Source organism: Mercenaria mercenaria, chromosome 15, assembly GCF_021730395.1.
Source record: "Mercenaria mercenaria strain notata chromosome 15, MADL_Memer_1, whole genome shotgun sequence".
Taxonomy (NCBI): Eukaryota; Metazoa; Mollusca; class Bivalvia; order Venerida; family Veneridae; genus Mercenaria; species Mercenaria mercenaria.
In genome coordinates, this window is record NC_069375.1 from 48474692 (window position 1) to 48496162 (window position 21471).

The 21471-nt window shown below is 34.4% G+C and overlaps 2 protein-coding genes across 2 annotated transcripts; both read right to left on the bottom strand.

Annotated features, from left to right (window-relative positions):
- Positions 1-2085: 2085 nt before the first annotated feature.
- LOC123561339 (uncharacterized) lies at positions 2086-4212 on the bottom strand. The gene is made up of 2 exons (XM_045353636.2): positions 3735-4212; positions 2086-3488 (listed from the first exon to the last, which is right to left on the bottom strand). Exons 1-2 carry the CDS (start codon positions 4147-4149, stop codon positions 3028-3030), a joined length of 876 nt encoding a protein of 291 aa, XP_045209571.2. The 5' UTR covers positions 4150-4212; the 3' UTR covers positions 2086-3027.
- Positions 4213-9120: 4908 nt separating this feature from the next.
- On the bottom strand, positions 9121-21112 carry LOC123561327 (dopamine beta-hydroxylase-like). Its single transcript, XM_045353627.2, has 12 exons — positions 20813-21112; positions 16788-16934; positions 16281-16460; positions 14922-15005; positions 14515-14694; positions 13860-13962; positions 13070-13236; positions 11733-11915; positions 11384-11443; positions 10640-10767; positions 10073-10226; positions 9121-9536 (listed from the first exon to the last, which is right to left on the bottom strand). The coding sequence occupies exons 1-12, from the start codon at positions 21110-21112 to the stop codon at positions 9453-9455; spliced, it is 1770 nt and encodes a 589-aa protein (XP_045209562.2). The 3' UTR covers positions 9121-9452.
- Positions 21113-21471: the final 359 nt, after the last annotated feature.

Sequence of the window (21471 nt, forward strand, 5' to 3'; positions counted from 1 at the left end):
GAATTTAGTGATAACCAGTGACCTAAACCAGTTTTCAGGCATTCAGTATTTAATTTGATTTCTTTTCTTCTGAAATAATCTTTATAAACATATCTTTATATTAATAAATTAATACACCAAATGAACTTATTGCTTATGAATTATTTCTTTAGTCTTTGTTTAACTGTTGACCATGGTTTAACTGTTGAACAAGTCTTGAGACACAAATGACTTAAGTCCATACCAGGGGCTCAACATCAAAGGAAAATAGAGAAATGGGAGAGAATAGACATTTTGATTGATTCTTTTAATAAAATGCCTGTTGGAACTCTTAATAAGTTCAGAGTTTGCATGGTATTTCCCAGTGGTATTTACCAGTTATTCAATTCTGGGACATACACTCAGCAAAATTCCTAATCGGTCACTTCAAGAAATGATACTTACAATAAATTTCGTTAATGTATTAACTGCATAAGAATGCAAAATTCATTGCAAATAGCCAATATCTTATTTCAAACAAATAAAGATACGTAAAATTTCGTGTAAATAAATGATTATTTTGCATTATAACTACAATTAGGAATTTGTTGAGTATACTATACAAGTATGCTGTATAAGCATCTATGTACAAGCAAAACAGCATTTCGCAAAAAGCATTTAGCAATAAGCATTTCGTATTTTGCAAAAAGCATGACGCATTTCGCAAAAAAACATTGCGCCCAGGCTTTTTTGCAAAATACGAAATGCTTTTTGCGAAATGCCCAGTGACGAAAAGTTTTTAGGCATACATTGTCTATTTTTTCTCTTTGTTTCTGAAATCCATACATTTTGTGAACAGAAGAACTAACTAAGGGGGAGAAAAATCAACTGGTCTGTTTTGTGTTGTTTTTTCTTTTTTTTTTTTTTTTTTTTTTTTTTTTTTCTTTTTTTTCATTTTTTGTGGAAGGACAAATTAGGCGGGAACAAAATAAGCAAGGGTGAGGTGCAGACATAATCAATGGTTAGTTTTTCTCCTTTCTTTTTGCACAATAACTAGGGAAAAGAACTAGGGAGGGATCAACCGGTTGAACTTTTTTCACCAGGTAAAATAAGCTGACTGGGGGAAAAAGTGACCGTTACACTGAGACAATAAACCATTATCACTGACTTGATCCTTCCATTACTGTCATTCTATTCAACTTTTCCTATGTTTCGTTCATTTTCTGGTTTACATAGTAATGAGTCATCGTTGCCCTTCTTACGGTCGTCAAGATGTCCAATACCGACTAGAAGATCCGCAAGCTTCTTGTAGGTTCCAAAATATTCCAAACGCGCAGCCACTTCATGAGTTTCACATGCATGATGTCAACTTCGTTTAATTGTTTCCTTTTTGATGAAGTCATTAACCAAAGCTTAGGAAACAGCTAGGATCCAACAAAATGAAACAATTGACGGTAGGTACTTATCAGTAAACTAGACACAAATGTTTCACAATCCAAATTAGGGTAGTCCGCACGTTCGGACAACTATATGAGAAAAAAAAATAAAATCAAGATTAATTTTAACAAACATAAAAGTATTTTATGTTCGTAATAAAAATTGGCATTCACATTATAAACAAAGGTTTTATGACCTTAGTTCTTACGCGTTTTTCAACTTTCCGTCGCATTTCTTTAAGAGCATATAGTAGCCGACAGGAAAAAAAATTATCAGAAGTAGCAAACTAAAAACCGAAAGCAGCAAAAGCAAAATGATGTTGATGTTGAATGTAATGGTCTGCCAATATGCTGATGGCAATATATGAGCCACTATTTCGGTCTAGATGATGCATGCAATTTTTACAACTCAGTTTGCAACAGAATACAAAGTATTGCAATCGTCGTTTCTAATACAATAGATTCATTAGTTTACAATAGATGAGCCGTGCCATGGGAAAACCAACATAGTGGCTTTGCATCCAGTATGGATCCAGACCAGCCTGCGCATCCGCATCAGGATTCATGCTGTTCGCTTTCAAAGCCTATTGCAATCAGAGAAATTGTTAGCGAACTGCATGGATCCTGACCAGACTGCGCGGATGCGCAGGCTGGTCTGGATCCATGCTGGTCGCAAAGCCACTATGTTGGTTTTTCCATGGCGCGGCTCAAATTATCTTTTAATGATACATGTGCTATCTCATATACATGATATGATTTTGCTAGACCAAAGTTATATCTTATTTTCAAACCCTGATGCATTTTATATGATACTGTTAAACTTCTATAATATCTCGTTTTATCATCTTTCTATATATATTGAAAGAGAAATGTAAACTTTATTAGATTTATTGATAATCTTCATTACTATGCCAGACTCTACAAGACAATATTGTTAGACATGCCAACTATCTCGACGATTGTCCACAAAATGCTTTGGAACTTTTCCCTTAGTTAGTTCCTTAGGGAAAATTTCCCTTAGGAGCTTTATGAATATGGGCCCTGGACATTAATCTTCTACATGTTTGCAGGTTTCTCAAGATCTATGTAATGAATGCTTTCAAACTGTTCAAATGTATTCGGCATCATGAAATAACCATTCTAAGCGAGGCTCCATATATCAAACTTACAGAGGAAACAATTATGCTCCTTTTCAAAAAAGCTTTTAATATAACCGTGTGTATCATGCGAATAAGAATGGACTTGTGGTTGAATGACACAGACTTCAACTTCAACCCTTTAAATTTTTTTAAATCTTTTATTCCGTGGTCTGTTATTTTGTCAATTATTTTCACGAAGACTGTTCTTTTTTGTGCTATTTTATCTTTTTATTCATAATCTCTGTACATTTGAAAAAATGCTGCTTTTGACCTTTAGCGTAAGGAATCGCATTTTATGTTCCTATATTTGAGTAATGTATTCTATGTTGTGATTAAGGTAACTTAGGTAAGGGTACTGGGCATCATGCATATGTTAGTTAATTTATGTAGTATTACGACATAGAACCTTGCTTTATCTTATACTTAGTCTGTACGTGAATGTCGAAACACAGTCAATATCAAATTAGTACTTGACAGTACATAGTGTTTGCAATTTATTTTCCCACGATGGCCGAACTTGAGAAATCTTCCTGGAGTAGGAAACCAGCGAATGTGCTGTAGTGGTCGCCATGTACCGGTCTGTCAACATTTATGTTATGAACGCTGACGTCATCTCCCTTCTGTAATTCAAGAACGATAGTTTGGCTTGTTGTGTCACGTACTGTATCTGAACCATACACGTACATCCTTGTTAGAGTCTGTCCATTTTTGACGATCTCTGCACTGTAGGTGTTATGCAGGAGTGCGAAGAGTGTGGCAGAAAAGACGTACGTACCAGACACAGGGGCGATGAAGGAACCAAAATGACTATTATAAGCATTGCCGATGTTTGTTACCACATTGTCAAAAGTAATTGGTTGATGCGCTCCCATGTGCGTTAGATGTTGGCTGAGAGTAGCAAAGAATGCGACGGGGTTTTCGTTCTCTGCACGGCGGATTCTACTGGCTGGCATCACTGAAATAACATATAAAGTCATATGTTTTGCTGTATAATACTGCATAGAATAAAACATTTATCTATTATTGATAGATATATATGCAACCAGGTATATTTGTAATATACAAGTTCTGCAGCTGTGTCCGTCTTACTTGGAATCCAAGCGATAAAACAATAGTACAGATTTTCAAGCACATCTTCTTCAACAGCAAACATCATTGTCTTAAACTTTTATTGCTGTAAGTATTTATGGTAAATAAAAACCTTCACGAAATGGTGTTTTTGCTGACTTGATCCGCCCATTTCTGTCGTTCGAGGTTTCCTCTGTTTTGTCCATTTCATGGTTTAAGTTGCCAGGGCTTTTGCTGGAAAGTCTTCGGACCATGATTTCGAAGGATGCAGTACGTCGGGTTTGAATCAAAAGTTCGCGTTTTAGATTCTTTATCTCGCGCAAGTATGTCTTTTCTCGAGATTTCTCGCGGGCCTCGAGATGTTCCATTCGAGCTAGAAGATCCTCAAACTTCTTGCTGGTTTCTAGATGTTCCAGTTTCTTAGCCACGTCTTGAACGTTATCATTGTCAGCTTGGGCTTTGTATCCCGTTTTAGCCACGAAGACATTATTCAAAGCTGAGGTAACAGCTAGGAATCCACAACATAAAACAATGGACTTTATGAACATTTTTCGTTAAATAAAATCAACACCAATGTACGCCAATCCAAATGACGATTTTGGGATAGCGAACTAATTTAAGAGTGACCTATAACTGATAAGACGTTAAGGTAGTCTGCACGTTTGGATCGAAAAATTTTCTACAATGTAGAATTTGATTAAACTCCAATTTTTTAAAACTTCAGAATATACCTAGAAAATCTAGCAAATAAAAAGGATGGGGTCGTGTGCTTGATTTTTTGCTAGATTGATGTGAAAATATTGGACCTCACGCAATTTTTCATAATGGGAGTCTGTGGGAAAAACACAACTTTCATCACATTTTCGCAAATAGAATTTTTTCTACAATGTAGATTTTGATGAAACTTCTCACACTTGTAAATAAACATATGGCCTATAATATGGTAAAATAAAATATATATAGGTCCGTGTGCTTATTTTTGAGATATTTGATTATGATTAAAGTGCACCAAATATTCCACGCTAATTTTGAGACATTATTTGAATTATTTAAAGTGTCATATGTTTTGATATCATTTTTTGACTTTAGAAATATAGTAATAGTGTCATTTTAATAAATTTACACACAGGTTGTCATTAATTCATAAAATGATTTTCATTTCCGTACGTCGAATCCAGGCTTTATTCTACGTTTTCCGGATAAATGACGTTACGCCATCACTTCCGGTCTATCAAACGTGCAGAACTACCTTAAAGGTGGCACATTTTTTATATGTCCTGATAGAGGCTTATCTAAAATAAATAAGGTCAGCCTGTTAAATCAGACTAATCCCAATCAGATGTATACCTTATTGTCTTCAACAAAATTGTGTAATAACCTCCCTTTAAGAAGCAAATATTCATAAATGTATATTTATTTTGATTTCATACTGATATATTTAAGAAATAATTTATAGCATAAGAGTGCTTTAACACTATTTATGCACGATGGGTGGTTATACGTCGGACGTAATAATTTCACGAGGGCGCAGCCCGAGTGAAATTATTTGTACGACGTATTACCACCTGAATGTATAAGTAGTGTTAAAACACGGTTGTGCTATAAATTATTGTGATTCTTATATGCCCTTAATCTAAAACAGTAGATGAAATATAGACGCGATCTTTCTTAGTCGCAACAAAAACTTTGACGTGACCGCACGTTTACGTGACGTCATTCTAGCGTAAGAGTGTTTTAACAGAGACAAGGATATTAGAAATAAAGTTATTTCAACAATCTTAACCAATAGACAAAAGGTAAAACTTAATGTATTTTATGTTCAATGCATCTTGATTGTGGAACTAATATTGAAAAGTGGGAAAATAAAAACTTATGTTAGATTTATCCACAATACATCATTGTTAGTTTCAATGCAGTTTCACGTATACACCAAAACTGCAGGACACATTGGAAAGGGTTCAACATTTGAATAAACGTACTTAAAAATTTCTGTTATCACACCAATCGGCAGTGACATTAATATTTTAGTCTTTTAAACTGACTGTGAAAAGATAAGCTTTTGGGATACAATGTATATAAGGAGAGATAATTAATTAAAGTAAGTTAACTTTGTTAGACGAAGTAGGTACATGTTCGTATTTTATATTGAGAATTTATACGAATAGTATCTTCTTAAGAAGGTATACCACGCCAAATTATCTAGCAATACCAACAAGAACGTATAACACTACTACTAACCAAATAAAGATAATTTAAATGCTGCTTTATAAACACACCTAATCTGCATTACTCATTTGAACTGGCACAACATTTGTTTATTTATTCTCACATCTGTTAACGTGTCTCAAAAATGAGGATATATACATATATCTCATATTTATAATTCTGCTAACTTGAAGGTTATCTTTTGATAGGTCGTGAATCAATGATACAAGTCAAATTATTTTAATGTTCAACATAGGTTTCAAACTAAAATTGTTCAAACCATTTAGTTCGAGGACCATAATTGAGCCGTGCCATGAGAAAACCAACATAGTGGGTTTGCGACCAGCATGGATCCAGACCAGCCTGCGCATCCGCGCAGTCTGGTCAGGATCCATGCTGTTCGCTTTTAAAGCCTATTGCCATTAGAGAAACTGTTAGCGAACAGCATGGATCCTGACCAGACTGCGCGGATGAGCAGGCTGGTCTGGATCTTTGCTGGTCGCAAACCCACTATGTTGGTTTTGCCATGTCACGGCTCATATGACTCATGATAAGAATGTGGATCGGAGAACTCGAAATATTATCACACACCGCAAGCATGAGGAACACTACTTACCAAAGTCGTACCTCCCGAACTACAACTCTTTCTTTCAAACCAGATTTGTCATACTCTTAACCGCCATTTAGAACATTAAAAGGAATATTGTATTACCATAAACTTCTGTTATTTAACTGGCAGACTGATTTTTCAAACCTTGAAAATAATACTGTTTAACTATAAACATCTGTTTCACCTATGTTTCAAATTTGTCTATAACACCACCAAGCTTCAGCACAGTAATCTTAAACCAGCACATTGACTGTGAATCCAACATATATAACAAGCACCCTGCAAGCATGCGCCGCAGCCGCAAACATTAGGTAACTTTGTGTCAAATTAAAAAAATATGTATGACAATCATTTTCTCTATGAGAACAACACTCCTTAATGGCTGTGGACGGTCTGCTTGACAACGATAATATTCATACGTCTGCGACGATGCTACAGATGAAAAACGTTTTGATTGGTCTACATAGAGTACCTGTGCTTGTTAAATTTGAATAAATGCAAAACCAACCATTAAATCCGGCGTTATGCGTTGTTTGTTACACGGGAGTAGAATCTTTGGGGATTCTAGATTGTACAGGCGTTTTAATCAAATATCAAACAATTCATCAGTTATCTCAAAATTACGATAGAAATTGAAGAACACATAGCTGTCTTACTTTTTTAAGTTGATAGTATCACATTATATCAGAAAATATTTTTACGCTCCTGCCCTTGTGAAATTTCCGTGATTTGATGATGAAAAACTGTTATTAGATCTTCGTTTTGACGCATTTACAAGTCTGTCCTAGTGCTGAAAGTTAACATAATCAGGTAGAACGTAGATTTCTGCAGTTGTTAATGTTTATTTCTTTACATTTAGCATTCGTTCATATAGGGAGACAACGTTTTGAGAATATTTAAGTATCCAGTCGTGCGGGACAGTACGATAGAACATGTAATAGACTGGTTGTTGGTAAAGATGTTGTTTCTTTACCAAATATTTCTGTGTTTCAATGATATTCTTCTAAACCTTAACATTTGTCAGAGAACTATTTCCTTCTTTAATATAGAGTAAAACTCTGCTGTTGAATACCGGAAGTGACTTATTTTTTGTTAGTCATATGAATGCAATCGTAGGGAACATTAAACGAATTCTATGTAAGAAACAACAAAATTTTCTACTACAGATATTTTTAGAACGATATATCACGTTATATAAGAGCGTTGGTCTACGGATCTCGGGGTCGCGAGTTCGATCCTCGGGCGGGGCGTATGTTCTCCGTGACTATTTGATAAACGACACTGTGTCTGATATCATTAGTCCTCCACCTCTGATTCATGTGGGGAAGTTGGCAGTTACTTGCGGAGAACAGGTTTGTACTGGTACAGAATCCAGGAACACTGGTTAGATTAACTGCCCGCCGTTACATGACTTAAATACTTTTGAAAAACGGCGTTAAACCCAAAACAAACAAACAAACAAACAAATATATCACGTTATTATAGTCAGCAGTTCAGAAAACATCCATTGTTCATCGGCATGAAACATACCTTTTTTTTCAAATTACGTTAGTTTTCAAACGAGATAAAAGATGACTGAAATTTAGAAATCACTGAATATTCATTGTGATAAGATTTATTTATGTACGACTTTATACATCCTAGCACAAAACTGCTGTATTTTTTTGTCATTTTTCGGGCGTGTAAAAGTGTAAAACAAAGAAATTCTCGCGTTTACGCGCCGTTACTTTCATACATACGATGGTTCCTTGGCAAAGCGCCAGCGTATAAGGGCCCATAATGGATAATTAAAACATGACAAACTTAATACAACAACGTATTTCATTGACATTCTATGACATTGATGGAAATTATATTCAGGTCCGTCTCGAAATTTTATAACATAGTGGTTTGTCTCATATTTTTTTTTTTTTTTTTTTTTTGCATATCTCTCGCACCAGACTTAAATTTTAGAATTGTATATGCGTAATCTTTACTTTGATTATACAGTGATCAGCTTTTACCAATAAAAAAGAAATCATTTGTACGTTATCCTTATACCACTCGTCATTAACCTTTCATTCTAGCACTTTTATTTATAACTGTATAAGCTCAAAGGCGCTTAGATGTTGCAGATGCCGTGCAGAAAGGTCATCTTGTGATCAGTAAACTATAGCAAAAAAAACTAAAATAATCAGTCTAAGCCTTAAAACTGCTTTTAAAAAGTAGTTCAATATTAGAAATTTTAACATATTACCTTTTGACGACTTTTCATGCTTTAACCACTTTTCATGCTTTATATGTATATGCAATGTAATACAGTCCGGACAATATAGGATTTTAATTTTTGTTGGGTTTAACGTCGCACCGACACATTTTAGGTCATATGCCGACTTTTCAGATTTGATGGTGGAGGAAGACCCCAAGTGCCCCTCCGTCCACTATTTCATCACGAGTGGGCACAGGATTTTAATAACCATTGAAAAGATTATAAAGCAAAGAAAGCTTGATACATATTTACTGACTTTAAACATGATTTCTAACCTCAGTTTTTAACTTCTTTTCACAAGGTTAACATGTTATCATTTCATATCACACAAAGCGTTGCTTTGAATATCGTCTGAGTTTGACACATCAAGTACTTAACAATGTATATTACAGTTTATTGCATGCTTTATTTAGGTGAAAAAAAACCCAAATGTTTAGGTGGATAAAATATCTTTAAATGAATGTGAAATAAAGCTGATTTTATTAATGAAATGTATCTACGCATTAGGGTAGTAATATGAAGCCTTGTTGATAATTACCTCCCCTCTCCCCCACAAAATAATGCGTAGATACCGGTACATTAGCCCATGTAGTGATGTAATATCTGCAGAAACCCTTGGGATACTTTGGTACCGGGATCGGGCATCAACCAGTCTCTCGAGATTCAGCTGATATTACAACACGAAATAAACACGCGCTATCGCTAGAAAATAATGTAAAGTCATTATATGTAGCAGCAAGCTTGGGATTGTCATCTGTGATTCGTCTTCTCTCCGGGTTTGTCATGAATCAGCTGGCTATATGCTTGCAACGTCTCGTCGGTAACGACAAAGGCTTTTTGATTTTGGTGAGACCTACACCTTCCCATACGCCCTGGAGTGTAAAACAATTACAAAGCTTCGACATTAACGAATAGATCCTAAAACGACTGTCAATCTGCATAAATCAAAACAATGTTAAAGGTGTATCGATGGTAACATAAATCATTTTAATAATTACCTCTTTTGTCAAAAAACTAACAATACCATACCAGAAGAAATGTGAATAATTATAAACAAATTATTTATATCCATGTATATGACGAAAACAAGACGTAAATTTCCCCTGACCTTATATGGCAATCATGTAGTAATTTATTAAGTGAAGCTATTTCAAAATAGTTAAGCACAGCGCGGAATTTCAACATACTATCAGTGAAAACGTTACGTAACATTGGATTGACCTCCTATTCATGTGAGACGTCACACGCCGCTAAAATATCTGATTAGCCTGATTCCATCAGACCGGGTTACATTACATGAATATTTTAGAAGTCATCATTGTAAACACTCAAAAATACATAAAATCTCTTCTATTCATATTAGTTCCATAAATTTGGTGATGTCATATCAATAGACAATTATATTTACCGGAAATCTGTGTCCGTCTGACTGGTTACATTGCATGGATATTGGTGACGTCATGTATAACGTCTTCAGCAGCGTTGTTGTTAGAGGTGTCCACCGTATTGACTGGTAATTAGCACGATCTCCTTTACTAGGCATGGTATCATCTAAATCCCACCTTGAACATAATACATCTATGACGTAAGCTAATACATATTCATTGAGCAAACGTTTGTGTAAGTGGGTACCACATTGTTAGACGTACCATCTAAATGCAGAGACTAATAATTTTCTGTATAAATAATCGATTTGATTATAATTCTAAAGTACCAAGCAGTTTGAAAATTGGTATCTTAAACGTTCATTACTGATAACAATACAATGAGTTTGTATGCGTCTTTTCAGCGTTAGAATTTAGTTAAAGTTTATTTTCTCTGAACGGCTATACAAAGAAAAGAAATAATCCTGTTCATTCAAATAAAAGATGCAGACATCTGTTTCGTATCTGTTAGGCTAAACGTTGGTTACATATTATGAAAATACTAACATTTGTATCACTAAAAAATTAATATTGGTTGAAATATATTTTACTTGTTCATAAACGAGAAGAATTTCTGTAGTGCTTTTGTTGACACGGAACTCTTGCACACTTCTAGGTCTGTTACAGGATAATAGTGCACGTAGTTCACGCACATCTCATCCGTAATGGCAAATCCTCCCTGTAAATGTTTATTCGCATTAGAAAGGTTGATAATCCAGGGTCAAACTCGAAAGCGTGTACCATGCCTCAGAAATATGTAAAAATCAGTGGGTTTTTAAGGTTGAGGGGTTAAGGCCGCTTGAGTTCGAATCACATGCCCCTCACCTCTGTGAGTTCGAAAACTCGCTTGCAATATAAACGTTTTACATGTGAAGAAGCCTTCCAGCTGGTTTACGGCTGGTGAAGTGCCCGCACGTGCCAGAAGTGGAGTTTCATCTACCATTTAAAAACCTGGAATGTCGCTAAATGTCATTTTAACTCAAAAAAGCAAACATAATTTTTCAGCCAGCAATCACATAAACATATAGCAAAATTGTCGTAATATGATTCAGCTTTCTGCCGCTACATATCTGAACGGCATTACACGATTACCATACAAACAGACCCTGAGAGGTATCAACAGCCCTATGCTAATATTGTAAACATCTGAATTGAATTTCCACATTAGTCTATACAAGAAAGACCATTTATTGCATCAAAGTATGATACTATCAAAGTCGTGATTCGTTTTGTTATTCTCAAAGCATATTCTTTTCAAGTAAAAATAGAAAACTTGATATATCAAACATATTTACAATTGTGGCATTGTCCCTTTCAGTCGTCCTGTCTTCACAAGTAGTGATAAGAGCATCGCCCTGGTGAAAAGAAAAGTCTAGATTTATAACATCCAAAATTTCAACTCCTCTCCATATGTTCTCCAGTTTGAGACTCATTTTAAAATGTCTCACACGTTTAAATATTTCCAAAATTAAGAAATATCATTTTCTCTGCGATTTTCTTTTCATTTTGTTACGATAGGAATGATTAATTTTGGAAATTGATATTGTTTCTATTTGTCAACCCGTATATAGACACATAAGGAGGATTTTTAACCATATATTAATATATTCGTATAATTTATAATATTGTAGATAACCAACTTACTGGCAGGATTCTAACGGGAACAGGAAGTCTACGAATCTCCTGAAAGTGTGGACTGTAATGGTCGTCTCTATTTAACTCTGGAAGTTCGACACCATTGCGCACGTGCTTTGTGTACACGCTACGGCCCGTAAGGTGTGTATGCAACTGGGACGCATAGATGTATATTCCTTCCGCTGGCAAGCTCTGGCAAAAAGTTTAAACAGTATAAGGGTAATGAAATGCTCTCTGTACATGTCGGTAAACTACGGTGGCACAGAGGTGACATAGATGTTTTTTATTTTAATACGTGCGCACGTAATAACTAATAGGTGCGCACGTACTAGTACAAAAAAACATCATCGCACATACTATAAAAAAACATCGTCGTACGTATAAAGTAATACGTGTGCACGTAAAAAGGTTTTACGTGCGCACGTATTAGTTTATGCGTAGGTAGATGTCTTTTATAAACTAGTACGTGGGCACGTAAAACCTTTTACGTGCGCACGTATTACTTCATACGTACGAAGATGTTTTTTATAGTATGTGCGATGATGTTTTTTGTACTAGTACGTGCGCACGTATTACTTTATACGTACGAAGATGTTTTTTTATAGTATGTGCGATGATGTTTTTTGTACTAGTACGTGCGCACGTATTAGTTAGTTATTACGTGCGCACGTATTAATATAAAAAACATCTATGTCAACTCTGTGCCACCGTAGTAAAATCTACTTACAACGAACATAAAATTTAAAACAAACGTTGCTGATAAACAAATTTCCATTGCAATTTTACCCACAACAAATAATCAAAAATATCGTGAATCTTCTAATTGTACTATTTGCCATTTAACACTTCCGCCTATTTGGTAGGTTATTAGGCCCGGATCCAGGGGGCGAGACCCCGATCCCCGCTCCCCGCTCCCCAGCTGGCTAACAAGTATCTATACTCATCTAATGTGCGCCCCATTATTTTGATAAAATAATAACATTTGAGATTCTGACAAAAGAAACAGCACATTCCATACGTTATTGTACTAAAAATGCACCATAGGCAACCATTTCACATCTATATTAAAAATATTTCACACCTCCCTGATTCAACTCACGGGAGGGTATACGGCCAGTCGTACTTATCCCGCTATGCGCTTCCTCTATGAGACCTCCACTATCACCTTGTGCTCCCCTACCCCCACCTCAAATAAAAAGGATCTAGCCATCTCATAAAAAGCTATCGATCCGGGCCTTCAGTATAATGTGTATGCATATTTAATTTGTTCCATTGTGTCATAGACATTGTATTTCAATTGTTATATATTATCTCGAAATCAATGTACTCATAGTCAATACAATTACCACTTTTGTGCATTCTTCTATACAGTAACCCGTTAAAGGAAATATTTCCTGGCGGGGCGGAATCGCCATTTTATTTGTGTACTCTAAACCAAGTTCCATTATTCCAGCATCATGGCGTCGGAGTGATGACGTCACATAGAAACGAATACCTGATGCATCTACCATACCTGTCATAAAGGGTAAAAGGTGTAGCTCTGGATGTCCTAACTTCTGACATGTACATTGATATAAATTTACTCCTGTTTTCCCAAACATTAATGCTTTATTTTGAAGCCGGTTAATTAGATTTTGGTCAACATGTCGGAGTAATGGATTTATTCAAAACTTCAATAAACTTTGTTGTTGTCACTGAATGTTAAATATGTGATAGAATTTCACATGAAATATTTTTAAAAGTTTAATTTTCTTTTTCTGGGCGCCCAAGCTACAAACAGTTTGTTAGAATACCCATTATCTATCAATCAAAATTGTAAACTAGAAATTATATTGCAACCAAAAGAAACAGTGCGACAGAGCCTCGCTGCCGTCAAAACAGTTAGCCTTGTGCCAGATTTTTCCATCCGCACCTTCAACCAGTGAAATATTCTTATAATAATGAACCGTGTATTAGTTTACGTTGTAGTATCGGGGTAGGTGTGCAGACACAGAAATAATAACATCGTGTCCTTGTCCGACGAATTTAATGGCAAAACAATCTAGTATAAAAATGAACTTAGATTATCGACTTTCACATGTCTGACATAATGAATGTCACAATATCGGTAAACTTATCGATTATTTTTATCGTTACCTGCTACCATATCGGGATTGTTATAATGAACTTCCAGTAACACATATCGTGAGTAGTTGGGGCCTCCTAAAGGAAATCCTGCTTCTTCTGGGAGAACCATTGCCTAAAACAAATAAGGATGAAATAGTAAAAAATGCGGGGTGTATAATTAATAATGTACAAATAAAAAACTAAGTCATTTAAAAATCAATAGTGTTCCTTTGACAGGAGAACAAGTAATCAGTTACTAGTAACAGTTTAGTCATATTTTTTTCTAGGGTGACCTTATATGCATATGTGTGTATTTGTTTTACTGACATGGTTTTCTTCATCACATTTAGGAATCTATGAACTTTTTGGGATATATTTCGGTTGATACACTTTACCATATAAATGTTATAACTTTAGCAGAAACTTTGAAAGTTAGCACCAGTGAGTTTTGGAAACGTGTAGCAAAGTCGTAGGGAAGGTTTTTTTTTTCCTATCTCAAGAAACTATTAAACTCCATGATAGCCAGTGCTATTGACTTGAATATATATATTAGTTCAGCACAATCCGCTCCTATTCGGCGTACATGTTATCACCGTACCAAGAACTAGTATCATAAAGAGGCTGTCATTTCACCTTAAAATGAACCTCCAAGCCAATATCCAAGGAAAAACATGTATGTACAAACCGAAGCACCCATTGCCCATGCGCCAATTACTTTTCTGCACGACTCGAGCTCCGGTGGTTTTCCCTCAGCTAAGCCAGGCCCATTAAAGAAACGGATGATTTCATTGGCTGCTACTTCGCAATGGAACACTTCCATATGGTGCACGAGATTTTCATGACCAGCCTGTATGATGCCTTCATACTGAAGGTAAAAAAACATTCTGTAATGTTTTAACGATAATTAGAAGGGTCGGAAACTCCAGTTTTCTTAGTTCATAAATATTTTGTTTCTCAATAACATATGTCCTGGAATTCATGAGAACATGGTGCGTGGCAGTGTTTTATAGTAACAGCACGTTAACCATGCCTTTACTATTAAATATGTCAAATAGATATAAAAGGGGTATGAAAGTAAGGTTTTAAAATTACCTTGATGATATGATGTTTTTTCTTCAGTGGAGGCAGTTTTGCTGTGTACCACCAGTATGTCGTCTCTTTAGCAGGAACCAAGATCTGTATAATATATGTGTAGCTAAAAATTGTAGCTGGTATATTTGACTGTTTTATAACGCGAAATGTCAGTCGTTGTCATAGTAATAAATTTAAATGAAACAAAAATTAGCAAATGCTGCAAGCATGAGCAACACCTTGAACTAAGCAGTTAGGATTGGCAAGGTCTGCAAAGGTGAATGAAATATTCCTTGTATAAAAAATCATGAACGAAATAATTTATTATAAATATAGAGAATATTACAGGAGTGTCATTTCATACTGAATTTATTAAACGAGTTGAATAAATATAAATAATAATTGATTAAACGAGTTGAATAAATATAAATAATACAATGCGAGGATCTGTCGAGCATTTTATCGAGATTTGATCAATTTTATTCAACGAGTTTAATAAATTCAAGGTGGAAAGTCACACATGGAATATTCTTTTTATCACATGTTAGCTTTTCCTACCGAAACATCAAATATTCTACTTTCTTTAACTATGATAAACAAGACAATTTGACGAGCATGTGATAAAGTTTTGTATTCACTGACTTTGCCAAAATCATCGTTTTTTATATGTTGATATCTGTCATGCAACATTTGATACTAGTTTTCATGAATGTTGATTTCGATTAGAAAATGGCTTAAATGAAAAGAGTAAACAAATTATTTATGATAAATTAGAAAATGTATTTTATCGAAATGCTGGTTATGTATATTACTTAAACATATATGCTGTTATGCAAATTATATAATATTTCTTTAATTAATTCAATAAGTGTTTCCCAGAAGCTCTTTATATATATCAAATAAGGTTTAAAAATAAGGAATTAACACATATATGGATTTTTGTGCTCTAGATATGTTCCAGTGTAGAGTGGGGGATACGGATTTTGCATGCTTAGTGCATATTTTAAATCCAGAAAGTCATCCTACTTTCTGCGATTATTTGATAATATTTATTATTCGTGATACAGAGCAGCGCAGGCATTGGTTAAATACATTAAATTGTAACAGAACAACTTGAAAACTTTTTGCATCACCAAACTATATGCTTATGTCGAAGTTCTGAAAAGTTAATAAAGAAAGAGGTAGATTCTTTTGTTTTAACTAAACTATAACTATTTAGAAATTTTAAGATAGTGGACGTTTAGATTTTCATTATTTCATTTATTTTGTGTTTAAACTATATGAAACACTTTTATAAATAGTTTACTCTTTGGAATGCTGGAGCCTGGAGTGATTAAGATTAAATATTATATAACTTAAAATATTTTGAAACATATGTACGTTCGGCGCTGTCACTTCAAACGTCCACGTGTCTTCCGGTAATGGCGTAAGATTAAGTTCCGGTTTGAGTAATTGAACTCTCTGTAAGCCTGAGGATAGGTCGCTTGTATTTACAAGACCAGAGAGAAATGATTCCATTGACTGAGAAGAAGCAAAATATATAACATGTGTGGTTCCCCTCTGAAAAAAAAAAATATTTTATATATATATATATATTACTGTATTTATATTTTAGAGCAATTGTAATATCAAATTTTTTAACAATGTGGCATTTTTTAAACACAGCGAATGTTCTAATGTATTAGTTGCCCATTTACATAACATTACATTTAAGTTCATGTAAGAGAATTTATTCAATAAATTTAAATTTTGAAATGCCATTTATACTAAATATATGTAATATAATGAATTATTACAATTTTTAAATTGCAATTTTCACCGTTATAGTCAAAATCTATTCTTGTATCAGAAATTCCAGGAATAAAGAGTCAGGCTACATATACTTACGTCCAAAATGTAGTCGTGCATGTCACATGTATCAAACTTCCTCCAGTATTGGAGAATAACTTGTTGTCCGTCCGTCTGTGCACTTTCAAGCATGTAGTCTTGTTTTTTATCAACATGTGGAATACCATTTTTGTCTGTGAACATGTCCTGAAAATATTTCAGTCGACACTTTTGTTTGTTTTAATGTTAACTCTAAATCCCTTTTGATTACCTGACCGAGTAGTTATCATAGACCGGCCGCAGAAGTACAGTGGTAACACTAGCATACTACAAAGAAGCCAATGGTCTTGCGTTCAATACCCCGTTCCCTTAACTAAACATTAGGTTTAATTTAGTGATGGGCCGATTAGCGGATATAATCGATTGACGGCTAGAAAAGTCCAACCGATTCCGATAATCGATTATGTTTTCTCAGAGTCGATAGCGGGTACAAATCTACACGGGTATGAACGAAGGTTTCCGAAGCGTGAGAATTTATGTTTACCTTAGAAATATCCGAAATATGGACTACCTGCATGCATAACGGATAAAACAGAAGTATGCCGACAATCAAACGTTAGTATTTCGTTTCACGGCGTTATCCAATAAAAATGGATTTAACATCTTACAGTTAGGATCAGCTGTTAACATGGCGGCATCCATAGCGTCAATAAAAGTGGGGCCAAAAACATTAGCGAAACTTTGATAAATTTTCGTATTTTACAACGGTATGCCCGAGGGAATTTATCTGTTGAAAATGGACACTAATGCCGTCAAATTTCCGTGTCCATGACGTAATTTCAATAGAAAGAACTTTGGTGTTTTTATGCAGTTGCAGTTGTCATCGAGTTGTCATGATTTTTTCTGCCAAAATTCCGTTTACCCAGTATCGCTGTCCAGTTTCCATGGAAACAGATTAAACTCTGATTTTTATCTGATCATTTTTAATAAGCTTCATGACATTGTTATATGCCATAGCAACAAATAGTTGGAACATGGTGCTACTTAGTAGTGTCAGGCTATGGTAACCATTGTATGAAAATATTAATATTACCGAAAAATAACTGAATTCATTTAATGATTTTCTACAATCACTATTTTTGTCAGCCAGAGAAAGACTGAAATATCTGTACTTCCTTGCTATATGCTAGATATGTTACAGGTACAGGTATACCAGTCAACTGTCACAAATGACAGTTATGAGTCTATGATACATGTATATAAACCAGATTGCAATTTATTGTTGTTTCCCTGTCTGCAACTAATTAGTCATTACTAAACAAGTTTCTGTTTACCATGAACCAGCTTTAAAACATCTGATTAATGGTAATTCTTTATTTTCAAAACAGCATATGAATTTTAAGTAAAACAGTCATTTTAAAGACATGACTATCTGAATAAACAAGTATGAAAATAAATTACATTCAACCGATTATTTTTCCGGTTTGCTAACCGATTCCAACCGATAATCCGTTTGAGTTTTCCAACCGATGTCCCATCACTAAGTTTAATGTATTCATCAGATTTACACAACAGCGTATGATTTAAAATAACAAACTGCATAGACAGATGTATATTGCGTTAGGCGTGTTAATTGTATACCGTTATTTATTTGTGAACTGAAGACAAGCAACGAAATGTTAAATTAACCGACGTACTTAGTAATGCGTAATGTGTTATTTGTCATGAAGCTTTAATCTCATTGCCTCTACGAGCTAATGCTACAGAAAACATTTCAATAAAATCATTTGGAAATCAGACCACGGCGGGGCGAAAACACGTAAACACGACACGTTCTACGCGAAAACTCGACGTTTAGAGGTCGCCGACACGACAAATTTATCAGTCGGGTTTTCCTGTTGGCGGGTATGAATATGTTGTGTTGGTGCTTTTATTTTTCATGCTGTCGTGTTGTCGTGACTTCGCCCCGCCAACACGAAAACACGAAACGATAACACGACAAACACTTTCAAGTAATTTCTAATAAATCGTAGACTTATTCTAAAGCCAGTGGTAGAGGGTTTGAAACTGTCAAAAACACATACTGCATCAGATTTGGTTATTATTAAAATGTTCTTATTATTCTAATAAGAAATTGCGTCGATACATAATGAGGAAATACCTTAAATGTAGGTGAGGCAGAAGTAATTAGTTTGACATTCGACGTTCGTCTGTCGATATATTTTATTTAACAATGTATTCGATCTAAATATACATATAATAAAAGTCAACATTTATTCTTAAACTTATAGTTTTCTATATTTTTTGCGTGCAGTTACGTCGTGTCAGTAATTGTTGTGCGTCTGTCTAACGGAAGACGCCAAAAGAAGCCTCACCAAATAAGATATGTGTCGTGTGTTCGTGTTTTCGAGTATAACAAAATAACATGGAAACTTGCAAATTAAATCGTGCCAACACGACATATTTATACCTGTCAACACGAAAACTCGACAAATATTTTTTTAATTAATTTGTCGGCGTCCTCTAAACGTTGTGTTTTCGGGTAAAATGTGTCGAGTTTTCGTATTTTTGAGTCGTCGTGTTTCGTCTCGCCAACTCGACATGGCAGAAATCAGCCACCATACTTACCTTATTTGTTACGAATTTTTATTACAATATGTTTGTAACGATTTTTGTATAGCGTTCTTTTGCACTTCTGTTTGCTTTTTTTGTACCGTACATTACGAATTTTTCCTAAATAAAATACCAAGTTGGATTAGAACCACTCAGGATGTGTCGGGTTCGGCTTTGTATACCACGAGATTATACGTAATTTATTTATTCAAATCGTTCTTTGTTTCGTTTGAAAAATGGCAACTTCGATCTTATTTACGTATTTTATAGACATCTTTATGAAAGTTTCGTCATTAATTAACGAAAAGAAAATGATAGAAAATGTAGCGTTGAATAGTACTTTGTGACATGCAAGACAGTGTTGTTCTGCTGCCCTTAAATGACGCGTATTTGCTCTTCTCTGCACATTGCACCTTCATTTTCTGATTTCAGCTAGCAAAAACTTACTGTCATTGGAGAGCTAATACTTCATGCACTGCCAGAATGAATTCTAACAGCGATAACGTGTGATTAAAGCATTTGGTCTAATCGAAATTGCACAATTCTGCAAAAGTTAGGATTTATTATAATTGAACTTTCGACTACATCACGGAAGCACATGTTTGACCAAATTACTCCTATGAGACACAATCAGGTATTACAATTACTTTACTTAAATCGTCAAGTTATATGAGTAAAATTGTACAATTTATTCAGTTCTGATACAAACAATACAATGTAATATTTTAATTAAATTCAATGATTCATAGGGTGAAATTGTAAAAACACTAATTAAATAATCAACTAAAATAAAACATATCATACCTGCAATTACATTGTATATCAGTTAAGAAATGACCACAATAAATTTATCCTAAGCAGTCTTGTACCTCAGCCTTCACTCTTCCAGAACAGATTAATATTAATTTTAATCTATTTTGATAATAAGATATACTCAAATGATGGTAATACAAAGTGCCCATAGCATTAACAAGTTCATATACAACTTGAATAAATGTTACTTGTTTGTCTGCATTCAGACGTTATTTTCGCATTTTTTTCAACCTATGTTTTGAGGAACTGACACAACTTACGTCAAAAGTCAGTTCTTTCAATATTAATATCTTTTAAATCCTGAAAAAAAAACTTTTCAAATAAAATGGCATTAATATTAAGCGAAATGGCAAGTTTCAATAATCTCCATGGCAGCGTAACGAAATTAAGCATCAGGCGCGTTGTAATTATTTGCTAAATAACGTTTATGTGTTACAGGTCTGAACATTAATATAAAAAGCTGATGTATGAATTGTTTACATTAATACTTTACATATCTTAAATGAAAACGAAACAAAAAGTCTTGGTGTATAAGATATATAAATTAATATATTGAAAACAAAAAAAAAGCTATGATGTACAAAATGTATAAATTAATATGAAAAAAAATGTAAAAACGGCTTTAATATATAAAACGAATAAGTTTTTATGTTGCTTACCTGAAAGTGATGAACTCCCGTTGCACCTGTCCAGTATGTTGCAAAATCTGAATTTTCCATTTCTCCGTAATTTGAAAAACCAATGCCAAACAACGTGGTGTTTAGTTTGTCCACGCATACTCGGAAATGCATGACTTCACGCTTATAATTTACCCGCCATGAAAAATCAAAGTGATGGTCTCTGTCAAGAAATACTGAATATGGATAGTTGCTATCGTACGGACAGACAGTTAATACGCTACTTAAGCAAACACTTAGTATATAAGCCTTCGCAAAAAGTCCAGCTACATAGCTCTGCATGTCGAAATTCTAAGAAAAATAGCAGTACAGAACGCAGAAATTACAATGTGTCGGTATATCATTTGAGTGATTTGACTATTACTCGACCAGACTCTTGTTTATGTTTGTAACGTCATACGCAAATTCCATTTTTTTTTCGTAAAAGGTGATGATAAAGTAGACCAGATTATAACGTTATGTCATAATAAGTTTTAGAATTGCTATTTAGCAAAAACAAATCTATTTATTCGTTGTATTTTTACGCCTACATATTCCATACATAAATGGTTTATTGGCGTCCGATTTTCTAATTTTAATATACAGGCTCGACTAAATATGCTAATATCTATTTAATAGACTAAAAAGTAAGATGTTATTTG

Coding starts and splice junctions, on each gene's coding strand:
- LOC123561339 (XM_045353636.2), bottom strand. CDS start 4,149: ATGTTCATAAAGTCCATTGTTTTATGTTGTGGATTCCTAGCTGTTACC. Junction 3,489..3,734: donor AAAAACACCATTTCGTGAAG/GTTTTTATTTAC, acceptor ATGTTATTTCAG/TGATGCCAGCCAGTAGAATC.
- LOC123561327 (XM_045353627.2), bottom strand. CDS start 21,112: ATGCAGAGCTATGTAGCTGGACTTTTTGCGAAGGCTTATATACTAAGT. Junction 11,916..13,069: donor TAGAAGAATGCACAAAAGTG/GTAATTGTATTG, acceptor ACTTTTTGCCAG/AGCTTGCCAGCGGAAGGAAT. Junction 10,768..11,383: donor AAAGGGACAATGCCACAATT/GTAAATATGTTT, acceptor AAACATTTACAG/GGAGGATTTGCCATTACGGA.